A 13,096-nucleotide genomic window follows, 5' to 3' on the forward strand; every position below is an offset into this window, starting at 1 on the left:
TCTCGGCGGGAGCCGGCGGCCCCTCAGCGTGTCTTTTGTGTTTGTACACACACCGCGCGAGGCGGCCTGGAGGAGGGAGCGGGCGGCGCGCGGGGGAGGGGCGAGCGCGCGCCAGCGAACGGGCGCGCGGGGGGAGGGGAGGGGGCGGGGCGCGAGAGTTGCTGTGGGGGCGGGGCCGAGCCTTCCCTCCATTGTGTGTGATTGGCTGGCGCGCGGCGCGGGGGCGGGGCGGCGTGTGTTGGGGGATAGCCTCGGTGTCAGCCATCTTTCAATTGTGTTCGCAGCCGCCGCCGCGCCGCCGTCGCTCTCTAACGCCAGCGCCGCCTCTCGCTCGCCGAGCTACAGCCGAAGGAGAAGGGGGGTAAGTTTCCCCGTCTGCCCGCTTCCCCGGAACCGAGCCCCGCTTGTCGTCAGCCGCGAACTGGGCCCTGGCCGTGCCGGGAGGGGACCCGTAGCCCCTCCGGCTTAGCCCACAAACTTTTTGGCCCAGAAATGGAGGTAAGGAGCGAGTTTCCCTTTTCCCTCTGACGGCGGCGGCTCCCCAGTCTCTCGCCGCCTCAGCCCAACAGCAGCAACCGCCGCGGCGCCGAGCCTGCTCTCCCTCCTCCTCCCCGCGCCCCTGGCTCCTCTTTCTTCGGTGAAATCCCGCCCGCCGCCCCTTCCCAGGACCCCAAACCTTCACCACGACCCGCGCGGGCCTCTTAACTACCGCCCCCGGGCCCCAGCCCCCAGTTTTCGAGCGGGAAAGGGGTGGAAATCGCCGCCGCTTCGCACCCTGGGGTAACTCGCTTTTTGCTGCCTCCCCACAGTTGTTGCTAAGCTTCACCATCTTGTCTCTCTTCTCTGGTCACCGACCATATTTTTTCCCCCGTTTCTCTCTTCCCCATTTCAAAAAAGCAAGAATTTTTAAAAGAGGGACATTTTTTTCCCTTTTTTGGAGAAGCGGAAACTTGATGCATTTGAAATGCAAAAAAACTTTTGCATTTTGGAGGGCGGCACGTGGCAGGGGATGGGGTATTTTCGAGCGATTTGGTGTTTTGTCTCTGGAACGGAATCCGATACGTTTTGCGATTGTTTCCATTTTGTTCTGGTCTGGGAGGCGAGTTGGTTCCTGCTTGAGGCGCTGGGAGCGAGGTGGGCAGGTTAGGGGACCCTGTGCAGAGGGACCCGGAGGAGGCAAAACCAAAAGTTTATGTGGTGCTTGGGGTGGACCGGTCGGCGGATGTCGTGCGTTAATTAAAGCCTGGGTGCGGGGCACTTCATTTCACTGCGAAGCCTGTGAAGACTGGACGCGAGGACAGGGCTTTGTAGAATGCTCGCTGGTGGTAGCTGTTGTTCCTCTCTTGTTTTTTCGAGACGCCTTTTTGTCAACATAACTGTAACGATGCAAAACCAAGAATATTTTCAGATATTTACAGCAATCCATCAACAGCCAGACGAAGGGGGGGCAGCCAAAGTCGGGGGGGAGGAAGACCTTTTTTTGCTGTAATTTGGCTAGACCTTCCAGTGGTTTGTGGCTTCGTTCTTTTGACTTGTTTGTGGATGGAATGTTTACAGACATTTCTAATTTCTACTTTAATTAAATAAATTGGATCAAAGGCTGTTCGAGGTCTTTTTGTTTTGCCGTTTGTCGCTCAGAATTGGCATTTTGAGAGGTGATTGACATTAATTGCTAACAATTTTCTAGTACTCTAGTTTGTTTCAAGAAGATTTTGGGTAGACGTAATCTGCACCCTTTAAAATTATATAACAATACGAACATTATTTTTTATATTGATCATAATTTCCAGATATGGGAAGGGGGTGATCGTGGCAGGAAAAGTTGTATGTTTAGTAGTTGCATATGGTGATTTTTGATTTTTCCATGCTGGTAGGTAAGTAAGGAGGTCTCTGTACCATGGCTCGTACAAAGCAGACTGCCCGCAAATCGACCGGTGGTAAAGCACCCAGGAAGCAACTGGCTACAAAAGCCGCTCGCAAGAGTGCGCCCTCTACTGGAGGGGTGAAGAAACCTCATCGTTACAGGTATTTAAAAACAGGGAAAAAATGGGACAAAGTCTCTCTGGTATGTATCCATATATAATTTAACAAAAAGATGGATAACAGGAAAAGTTTTTGCTTTAGAGAGACTTTTTTTTTTGAACACTTTACTACTTAAATATATGTACTGTATGATTATTTCTATATAACGTTTGGTATTGGGTTTTATTGAAAACGTTTAACTTTGAAGCCATAATCTGACCTACAGGTCTAAGGAGACCTAGTATATCACTGATAATGTTAATGGGATATGTTGACATTTTAGTTAACTATTAGTAATTCTTTAAAAATAGTTACGTGTTGCTTTCTTGAATACACTTTTGAGGATATCTTTCCTAGCTTTTGGCAAAATAATAATTTAATCGAAATTGGGTGTTTTATAAAGTTCCTACCCCCTCGTGTACTTGATAAGCTTATTTCCTTCTGTATTGGCTTTTTTGATTGTGCACTAGCTGAGCCACTGTGTTGTTAAGGGCATCTGCCATTAGAGGGCAGAAGTTGCCCAGACTTAGCCTCCGCAGACACTACGATTAACTTAAAATAAAAGCTCATACAGTGGAAGAAATAAGTCAGAATGAGAGGTAAATTTCTTGCTGACAATTAGTTCGGAAAAAATACTTTTCCACGTGGAAGGAACACTGCACAATCGGGTGTATTCAAATTTAATAATTCATGAGGGATGAATTGTAGTCAGAGGTATTCTGGGGAATAGAACTTAAACGCCACAAGTATATTTTTAAATGAAGTTCATTGGGTTGTGTTGGTCATCTTTAAGGGCTCTTAAGATAATAGAGGGTGTAGGGAAGGAGAGTGGTGCTAAATTGAGAGGAGCCAACTTTTTTAGCCTGACAGCTAATACCTTCCCAAGGTTTATATACATGAATAACTTTTTAAAATGAAAATAAATAGGACTTTGATAAACTCTTTGCTAAGAATGCATTTTAAGTTCATGCTTTTTGCTTTAAAGGTATTGTTACTCGATTCGAATGTTCACATCTTAAGTTGATCAGTGAAATTTTATATTGAAGCTGAAGAATTGTTGGGTGGTTTATTTTTTGAAAAATTACTGCATTTCAGTAAAGCTGCCCACTTACCTTTTTGTGCTATTTATGTTTTTGGTAACAGTTTCTTTATTGTTAATTTTTTAAAGGCCTGGTACTGTGGCACTCCGTGAAATTAGACGTTATCAGAAGTCCACTGAACTTCTGATTCGCAAACTTCCCTTCCAGCGTCTGGTGCGAGAAATTGCTCAGGACTTTAAAACAGATCTGCGCTTCCAGAGCGCAGCTATTGGTGCTTTGCAGGTAAAATGGTGGGTGGGGATAACTCAAGAGAGTTTGTATTCCTGTTGTGTACCAAGAACAGTTCCAAATTGTTGCATATGCTTATATCTTTTAATCACAAGCCTGTCAGGTAGTTGATATCATTACTTCACTGTTGAGACTTCAGAAAGGTTGAATTGCTCAAGGTCATACACATAGAAAATGACAAAACCATAATTTGAACCCATTTGACTCCACTCCATGGCTTAGTGCACATTCCATTATACCATTTAAAATTTTGAAACATTGCACTAAAAACAATAAAGAAAATCCTCTGGTTTGGTTTATGGATGCTGCAGGACATTAAGAAGAAGTTGAGATTAGAGGTCTATATTTGTAGTAACAATTTCAAACAACAGTGCCTAGAATAAAAGAAATCTGTCTTCAGGTTGTGAAGAAACATATAGGTAGAGAGAGCTAGGATGGGAATAGGCAGTATTAAAGAATTATGCATTAAGATGTAAAAGGATCAGTGAATGGAGGATAGGATTGGATTGGCAAGTTGGGGGGAATAGTGCTTAAAGGTGATACTGGACATGTAAAGGGGCCGGGATTTGCCTTGTGGTTTCCTAAAGGGGATTAGGGATTGCCACTTAAATGTGGAGCATATTGAATTTAATCTTCATTTCTAGCATGTCAGGACTTAGAGAAATACTGTTCTAGAGATATTTGTTGTTTAAGACAAGACCAAAACTTGAAATTCCTACAGGATACTTGGTAAACTTATGTAGACGTCATTAACATCAATCGTTTAAGTAACCTATTTTATATTGTGTAGTTGGATTCTTTAGATGCAAGTATTCCAGAATACAGTAAAACTACCACCTCCATCAGAAGTGTGCAGTTGGGGGTTGTTAAAAATGCTGATTGCCAAGCACCATTGCAGACCTGAATCAAACTCCGGGGGGGGTGGGGGAGGAGGCATCCAGAATCTTAAGTACACTCCATTGGAGGATTTTCAAGGCTGCTGTTGCTGTGCCGGGCTTTTGCTTTATATGTGAGAAAGATATGATAGGTGGATTCCACCCTGAAGTGTAATTGGTCGAGCTGTTTCTATGGTTAGTCTAAACTTCAGTTGATTGGTGAATTCCAGGAGTAGGCATCCATTAAATTCTCAGTTGCTGAAATTTCAGCTACTAAAATCTTCCATGCTTTTACTTAAAACTTTATTTTCTGTTTTAATAGCTGATTATCTTCAGTTCTCGTTTATTACTAAATACAGAAACGTTACTAAGATTCGTAAGCATTGGTACAAAGCTGCCAGTATTTTCTAGTTAAAACTGTGCTTAAAGAACACAGTACCGTACTTGAAAAGTGTAGCATTTTTTAGCTTAAATGTCAATAATACAGCCTTTTAAATTGAATTTACTAAACAATCTGGGTAAAAGACTCATCTTTTTAAAATTATTCACATATAAACTTCCATTGTTACTATTGCATATTTGTCATTAAGTGTGGTTGTATTGATTTTAAGCAAAATGTTCACCTCTTCTGTTCACAGTTCTCTTAGTGTTAGCTCTTTATTGAAAAGAGTGATCTTTGTTAAGCTTTTGTGCTTTCTGTTTTTTTTTTTTTTTTTTTTTTTTTTTTTTGAGATGGAGTCTCGCTCTGTTGCCCAGGCTGGAGTGCAGTGGTGTGATCTCCGCTCACTGCAAGCTCTGCCTCCCGGGTTCAAGTCATTCTCCTGCCTCAGCCTCCCGAGTAGCTGGGACTACAGGCACTTGCGACCACGCCCGGCTAATTTTTTGTATTTTTAGTAGAGACGGGTTTCACCATGTTAGCCAGGATGGTCTCGATCTCCTGACCTCATGATCTGCCCGCCTCGGCCTCCCAAAGTGCTGGGATTACAGGCGTGAACCACCGCGCCCGGCCTCTGTTTGCTTTTTAATGCATATATTTTAGTTATCTTAAAGATACAGAGGGTGGGCCGGGCACCGTGACTCACGGCTGTAATCCCAACACTTTGGGAGGCTGAGGTGGGTGGATCACCTGAGGTCAGGAGTTCCAGACCAGCCTGGCCAACATGGTGAAACCCTTCTCTACTAAAAATACAAAAAATTAACTGAGTGTGGTGTTGGGCACCTGTAATGCCAGCTACTAGGGAGGCTGAATCACTTGAACCCGGAAAGCGGAGGTAGCAGTGAGCCGAGATGGCGCTGTTGCACTCCAGCCTGGGCAACAAGAGCGAAACTCTGTCTCAAAAAAAAAAAAAAAAAAGATTGGGAGAATTTGTTAATGGAATAGGGTAACAGAAGATCACAATTGAAGTAGAAATCCAAAGGTGCTTTGGTTTTGGCCTTAGAATTACACACTTTACAACTAAAGGATAGGAGGTAGTCCAGTGAGAGAATGGTAGAGGAGAAGTTAGTCTCAGTTTGCCATAGATAATCAATAATTGACTTACTTAAAATATAGTCTTTGCCTTTAATATCTGAGAACTTGAACCCAAATATCGTATGTTAAGTGGACAGTGTTGCTTTGAAATGGTAAAAAGCCAGACTTTGAATATACTCAGAATGTTCTAAACTAATATTTTCTTGTAGTTTTTTTTTTCTTTGCCATTAACTCAAAATTAATTCTTTAAGTCAGAAATTAGTGTGGCAGTCTTTAATTCCCATTACAGCCTTAATGTTTTAAGGGACTTTGGGTTATTTGTAATAGAATTGGAAATGTATGGGTCATGGTCAGATCCTCTGTGGGAGTTGAATCTTCTCTCAGAGCTGACCAGGCACAACCTTTATAAACTAGTAGCCAAGTTCTAAGACAGCAGTGGGAGCCCCAGCTACCACATGCCGCATCTGATTAGTTCTAAGTGATCACTCTAGAAGGCTACCAGAAGCATGGTACCTGGTGGTTTGCCCACATAGTAGCTTGTACCGCATTCCACAAAAGCATTCTAGCTTTCTGTAATCCCGAGGTGCCAGGTTAAGCAAAATTAAACTGTTTTCTTTCCTGATACAATAGCTGATGTGTGTTGTGAGCCCCTAAGGAGGCTACGATACGCCATTTTTTCCAGGATTTCTACCCACTTCTAGAATATCTTAAGAATGAATCTCTGAATATTAAGGACTTTTGCTTTTAATACCTGTAGAATAGGTAAGATGCGAGGGACTAATTGCATAGAATAGAAACATTTTTTAAAAGTAGCAAATAATGAAAATCTACTTGAGGACAAGGCATTTTGAGTATAAAATGAGATTTCTATGAAGTAACTTAAGGGCACCAAAAAATGGCTGATAATGCAAGGTCAGTGTGAGTGCCAAGGAACTAGGAGTTCAGTGTTGCCTGCACTGGCAACAGGAGCAAGAGACGAGTATACGATTTTTCTCCTTCATAGAATAGTCTTGAGCTGGGCCTTAAAGGGTAGATAAGTAAAGACTTAGTTGTTAATGACAAATGCTGGAGAAACACACGTGAAAATAGTTCAATTTGAATGAAAGAAACTTGTAGAAGAGTAGTGATAGTGCTAAAAAGGATGAAGCTGTAAATGTGAATGTACTTTTTTTTTTGGAGACAGTCTCACTCTGTCACCTAGGCTGGAGTGCAGTGGCGCAATCTCGGCTTACTGCAGCCTCCACCTCCTGGGTTCAAGCAATTCTCCTGTCTCAGCCTCCTGAGTAGCTGGGACTACAGGCAAATGCCACCACGCCCGGCTACTTTTTGTATTTTTAGTAGAGACAAGGTTTCTCCATGTTGGTCAGTCTGGTCTCAAAACTCCTGACCTCAGGTGATCTGCCTGCCTCGGCCTCCCAAAGTGCTGGGATTACAGGCGTGAGCCACCGTGGCGCCCGGCCTGGAAATTTTTGTTAGAATAAAAATAACAACTATAAGACACTTTTCTCCCTTAATATATGTTGAGCAGAGAAATAACTTTTCTTTATAGAGAAGGAGAGCCAGCTAACCTATCATTTCATGTTCCAAATCCAAAACTGTTGGATTTATGGTTATTTTTTAAAATGGTAATTTCTGCATTTCAGAATGAGTAAGCAGACCAGGCATGGCGGATCACCTGAAGTTAGGAGTTCAAGACCAGCCTGGCCAACGTGGTGAAACCCCGTCTCTACTAAAAATACAAAATTAGCTGGACGTGATGGTGCATGCCTGTAATCCCAGCTACTTGGGAGGCTGAGGCAGGAGAATTGCCTGAGCCCAGGAGGGTGGAGGTGGCAGTGAGCCAAGATTATACTACTGCACTCCAGCCAGGGCTACAGAGCAAGACTCAAATCTTTAAAAAAAGAAAAAAAAAAAAAGGCAGATGTTTTGACTTAGACTAAAAGATTCTTCAGCTTTTCAGACAGCTATAAGTATACTAACAATTTGAGTTATGAGTTAATTCTAAGTGGAAATGCCCCTTTTTTCCTCTTCACAAGCTAAGTATCAATGATTCATACTGTCATTTTTGAGTGGTAGTAGGAATAAGATAACTTGAAAGGATCTTACAGTCAAATGGGGAAAAACAGATCGATATTAGTAGTAGAGGGCAACAAATGCTGTTAATTTTGGGGTACATAGAGGAAGGTACTTGGTAGAGGACAGGGGCACGTCTCCTGGGCATAGATCAAAGTGTATAAATAAGGAACTGCCAGGCTGGGCACGGTGGGTCATTCCTGTAATCCCAGCACTTTGGGAGGCTGAGGTGGGTGGAACACGAGGTCAGCAGATTGAGACCATCCTAGCTAACACAGTGAAACCCCGTCTTTACTAAAACAAAAAAAAAAATTAGCTGGGCGGGGTGGCGGGTGCCTGTAGTCCCAGCTACTCGGGAGGCTAAGGCAGGAGAATGGCGTGAACCCGGGAGGTGGAGCTTGCAGTGAGCCGAGATCTGGTCACTGCACTCCAGCCTGGGCAACAAAGGGAGACTAAATAAATGAATGAATGAATAAATGAAAAACTGCCAGGCAAGGTGGCTCACGCCTGTAAGCCTAGCACTTTGGGAGGCCAAGGTGGGTGGATCACGAGTTTGAGACCAGCCTGACCAATGTGGTGAAACCCCTTCTCTACTAAAAGTACAAAAAACTAGCCGGGCATGGTGGTGCTTGCCTGTAGTCCCAGCTACTCGGGAGACTGAGGCAGGAGAATCACTTGAATCCGGGAGGCAGAGATTGCAGTGAGCTGAGATCACGCCACTGTACTCCAGCCTGGGCAACAGAGCAAGACTCCATCTCAAAAAGAAATACGGAACTAACTTATGATAAGTTCTGGAATCAAAAGTACTCTCATGATAAAACAGGTATAAAAGGGAAGGTAGATGAGAAGCATGTGATAAAAACCAGTTCACCATATTATACTACTGGATAAGGCAGAGGTTTACATACTGTGTGAATGGGATTCAGAGTGAGACTAGGCTGGGATGGAGTATTTGGATTGAACATGATTCTGCTTATAAGAATGAGAGTGTTAAATTGGATTTCTTGCTTATTTTGTGATGTTTCAGTTTATTAGAAATCATGTACCATTAGAAAAAGTGAAGTTTCCTAGTAACGAAGTAATTAGACTTGTGTAACTTCATGAAAGACTTAAGCTTTTTTTTTTTTTTAATCTGCTTTTGAGCTTTGTCTCACAGGTTTTAAAATGTAAGCATTTGGTAAAATTGTCAACATTTTGCCCAGTCGTTTTTTTTAAAGGGTTCAAAAACTTTTTTGTTTTAATTCATATAGTTGGGTCTTAACTATTGTAAATAACACCATCAATAAGTTTTTCTTCGTTCCTTTTGCAGGAGGCAAGTGAGGCCTATCTGGTTGGCCTTTTTGAAGACACCAACCTGTGTGCTATCCATGCCAAACGTGTAACAATTATGCCAAAAGACATCCAGCTAGCACGCCGCATACGTGGAGAACGTGCTTAAGAATCCACTATGATGGGAAACATTTCATTCTCAAAAAAAAAAAAAAAAAAAAATTCTCTTCTTCCTGTTATTGGTAGTTCTGAACGTTAGATATTTTTTTTCCATGGGGTCAAAAGGTACCTAAGTATATGATTGCGAGTGGAAAAATAGGGGACAGAAATCAGGTATTGGCAGTTTTTCCATTTTCATTTGTGTGTGAATTTTTAATATAAATGCAGAGGCGTAAAGCATTAATGCAAGTTAAAATGTTTCAGTGAACAAGTTTCAGCGGTTCAACTTTATAATAATTATAAATAAACCTGTTAAATTTTTCTGGACAATGCCAGCATTTGGATTTTTTTAAAACAAGTAAATTTCTTATTGACGGCAACTAAATGGTGTTTGTAGCATTTTTATCATACAGTAGATTCCATCCATTCACTATACTTTTCTAACTGAGTTGTCCTACATGCAAGTACATGTTTTTAATGTTGTCTGTCTTCTGTGCTGTTCCTGTAAGTTTGCTATTAAAATACATTAAACTATACCTGCTTTTGGTCTTTATTATCAGCCTTGCCCTACAATTGCATTCAAAATAATTTCAATATTAAATGCTTTAATAGTCACATATATCTGAGACAAGACTTACTGAGAGATGAGCAAAGTATAGACTTGGTGGCAAAAGGAAACTGGATTTATTTCTGATTTTTAGAAGCTTGCCACTACCCAGTGGTCTTAACTCTTTGGATATGTTGTCTTCTGAACCAGTAATTCGAAAAGCTAATCAACAGGATCACCTGGAAATACTGGAATCTGTAAGTAGATTCAGCTTTCATGAATGTTTAATAACAAAGTGTGTAACAGTCTTTAGCTCAAAAATTAATGCATTCAAGATCGGGCCATTTTAAGATGCTCTGTATTAACCCTGAACTTACTCAAGCATTAGTAATTCTTAGCCCTGTTTTATTTAGTATTGGTACGATTAATGTGAAATGAGGATAATTAAACCTTCTAAGACTTTCAACACATCCCATTAGTTGTAACATTTGAGTGTTTGAAACTGCCCTAGAAAGTGATATGAAATGTGGCCGGGCACTGTGGCTCACGCCTGTAATCCCAGCACTTTGGGAGGCCGAGGCGGGCGGATCACAAGGTCAGGAGATCGAGACCACGGTGAAACCCCGTCTCTACTAAAACATACAAAAAATTAGCCAGGTGCTGTGGCGGGCACCTGTAATCCCAGCTAGTCCAGACGCTGAGGCAGGAGAATGGCGTGAACGCGGGAGACAGAGCTTGCAGTGAGCCGAGATCGCGCCACTGCACTCCAGCCTGGGGGACAGAGGGAGACTCTGTCTCAAAAAAAAAAAAAAAAAAAGTGATATGAAATGTTAGTAACTATGCCAAGAATAGACTCATGTCAATAAGATACAACCTTGGGCTTGCCTTCCTACTGCTTTTTTTTTTTTTGAGACGGAGTCTTGCTCTGTGGCCCAGGCTGGAGTGCAGTGGCCGGATCTCAGCTCACTGCAAGCTGCGCCTCCTGGGTTTACGCCATTCTCCTGCCTCAGCCTCCCGAGTAGCTGGGACTACAGGTGCCCACCACCTCGCCGGGCTAGTTTTTTGTACTTTTTAGTAGAGACGGGGTTTCACCGTGTTAGCCAGGATGGTCTCGATCTCCTGACCTCGTGATCCATCCGTGTTGGCCTCCCGAAGTGCTAGGATTACAGGCTTGCAGTGAGCTGAGATCCGGCCACTGCACTCCAGCCTGGGCGACAGAGCGAGACTCCGTCTCAAAAAAAAAAAAAATTTTTTTTAGCTGTAACTTAGTCTTTTGACTGTAGGTGACTACAAAATTCTTTAATGGGAGAATTAATTATTTTAAGAGTCTGATTTTATTAGCATGCATCCTAGTTTTCAGTGTGATCTTTTGCATGTACTTGTACAGGGAAGTACTGGTAACACTTGGTACTTTCTAAATATAAGTTACTAAAAGCCAATTGTAGTTGAATGTTCTCCGTTCAGTTTTTCAGTGCAAAGGACCAAGTGGCCTTTTCATGAAAAACACTTCAGAAGAAACAGGTGTCTCCAGTAAGGGAGAAAGTTAATGTTACCTGCTGGAATCTGGTAAAGACGAGTTATTTACAAGTAGACGATATGGTTGGTTGAGTTCTTGGAATCCTAAAATCTCAAAAAGTCTTAGTGCTCTAAAAGTCCTTTTTTAAAATTGCCCCACGAAGTGGTTGTTAACAGTCCCTTGTTAAAACAAAATTTCAATTTGTTTAAACAAATAGTACTATGTGCTCACTGTCCAGGTGTAAAGTTGAACATTATAAAATGAGCCAGATAGAAAAAAGCACAGATAAACTTGGCACTCAGTGTATGTACACAGATGTCTGGTCAATTTATTGAATTTGTCTCATACAATGCTATGTTAATATTGGGCATGTATTCTTATATATTCCTATGAAGTAGGTAACTTTTTACTATTTACAAATGAGGTGGCGGAATTTGGGAAGAAATTTTTAATTTACTAGGACCTGACCAGTATGCATAGTAGTTCTGAGCTCAGGGCTATCCTTTGACTCAGGTGTAAATGGATCTGCCAGCTCTTTAATCCCTGGGTTAATGCTCAGTAACTGTTAGGCTGATAATCCTCTTTCCTATGATGCTTCAGAGCTGCTATATGACAATCCCACCCAGAAAAAAAAACCTAGAGTGAATTGGAATTTGGCCCAAAATGTATGGAGACTAGCTAGAATCACCACTTTGTTTCCACTTTTCAATAGCAAAGTAAATAGCCAATAAACACCTCTTAAGATTCCAGAAAAGTTCACTAAAGTCTAAGTTAACAGATGAAAAACCCCAGAAAATTATATTTTAAGATTAAAAGAATTTCAGGTAAGGCTGGGTGCGGTGGCTCACGCCTGTAATCCCAGCACTTTGGGAGGCCGAGACGGGTGGATTACGAGGTCCGGAGATCGAGACCAGCCTGGCTAACACGGTGAAACCCCGTCTCTACTAAAAAAATACAAAAAATTAGCTGGGTGAGGTGGCGGGCCCCTGTAGTCCCAGCTACTCGGGAGGCTGAGGCAGGAGAATGGCGTAGACCCGGGAGGTGGAGCTTGCAGTGAGCTGAGATCCGGCCACTGCACTCCAGCCTGGGCAACAGAGCAAGACTCCGTCTCAAAAAAAAAAAAAAGAATTTCAGGTAAATGTCTTAGGAAAACTGGGAATACTATGACTGGAAGAATCTTTAGGAATTTGAAAACATCTTCTTAAGCAAATGGGGGGAATCTCAGTTATTATATTACACGTAGGTGAGTAAGTGCTTGAACAATGCCCAAGCTCTTGCCCTTTTTGACAGTCTAGAATCTTTAAGAGGAAATACGTTCAAATTTGCAAATATATCGAGGGCCTGCTAAATGCTGAGGATGCAAAAGTTTGCCCCAACTCAAAATTTAGCAACTATGAAGTGGGTACTGTTTTATGCCCTATTTTACAGGTAAGGAAACGGCAAATGAAGGAGGTAGACTTTGTCCCCATGTAGGCTAAATCGAAGGCCATTCTCTTAAGTGATACATAGAATAAATTAGAGCAGTTAATTTTGCCAGGAATTGTAGAAGTTGAAGTCTTGGCAGTAGTAGAAACAAATGGGGGTTGGGAGGGAAGACAAAATTAGGATTGAGGGTGATATTTTAGAAATCATAAGAAAAGCCTGCATGCAGTCAAAACCATGCTGCTCATCACCTGCTCAGTCATAACCTACCCCCTTTAATTCCACTGTCATCACCTATTCCTTTAGGCTCCTTCCTCCAAAGGGGCATCCAAAACTTTTCACTCACCACTTCTGCCCTAATCCAAGCTGCTATTTGCCATTTTCTTTTTCTTTCTTTTTTTTTTTTTTTTTCTG

The 13,096-nt window shown here is 42.2% G+C and overlaps 1 protein-coding gene across 2 annotated transcripts; it reads left to right on the top strand.

Moving 5' to 3' along the window:
- The first annotated feature begins 274 nt into the window (after window positions 1-274).
- H3-3A (H3.3 histone A) lies at window positions 275-9,733 on the top strand. Of its 2 annotated transcripts, none has more exons than XM_045397785.3 (4): window positions 275-498; window positions 1,875-2,025; window positions 3,191-3,344; window positions 9,079-9,733. In XM_045397785.3, the coding sequence occupies exons 2-4, from the start codon at window positions 1,898-1,900 to the stop codon at window positions 9,205-9,207; spliced, it is 411 nt and encodes a 136-aa protein (XP_045253720.1). In that variant the 5' UTR covers window positions 275-498; window positions 1,875-1,897; the 3' UTR covers window positions 9,208-9,733. The 2 variants fall into 2 exon arrangements, with proteins under 2 accessions (XP_045253720.1, XP_005541064.1); XM_005541007.4 differs by having other exon boundaries at window positions 275-361.
- The last annotated feature ends 3,363 nt before the right edge of the window (window positions 9,734-13,096 follow it).

This window comes from Macaca fascicularis, chromosome 1 (genome assembly GCF_037993035.2).
Source record: "Macaca fascicularis isolate 582-1 chromosome 1, T2T-MFA8v1.1".
In the NCBI taxonomy this organism is placed as follows: Eukaryota; Metazoa; Chordata; class Mammalia; order Primates; family Cercopithecidae; genus Macaca; species Macaca fascicularis.

What these genes read in the sequence shown, in the direction of transcription:
- H3-3A (XM_045397785.3), top strand. Translation starts at nt 1,898, where the DNA reads ATGGCTCGTACAAAGCAGACTGCCCGCAAATCGACCGGTGGTAAAGCA. An exon ending in AAGAAACCTCATCGTTACAG is followed by an intron (nt 2,026 to 3,190) that starts GTATTTAAAAAC and finishes AATTTTTTAAAG; the next exon opens with GCCTGGTACTGTGGCACTCC. An exon ending in CAGCTATTGGTGCTTTGCAG is followed by an intron (nt 3,345 to 9,078) that starts GTAAAATGGTGG and finishes TTCCTTTTGCAG; the next exon opens with GAGGCAAGTGAGGCCTATCT.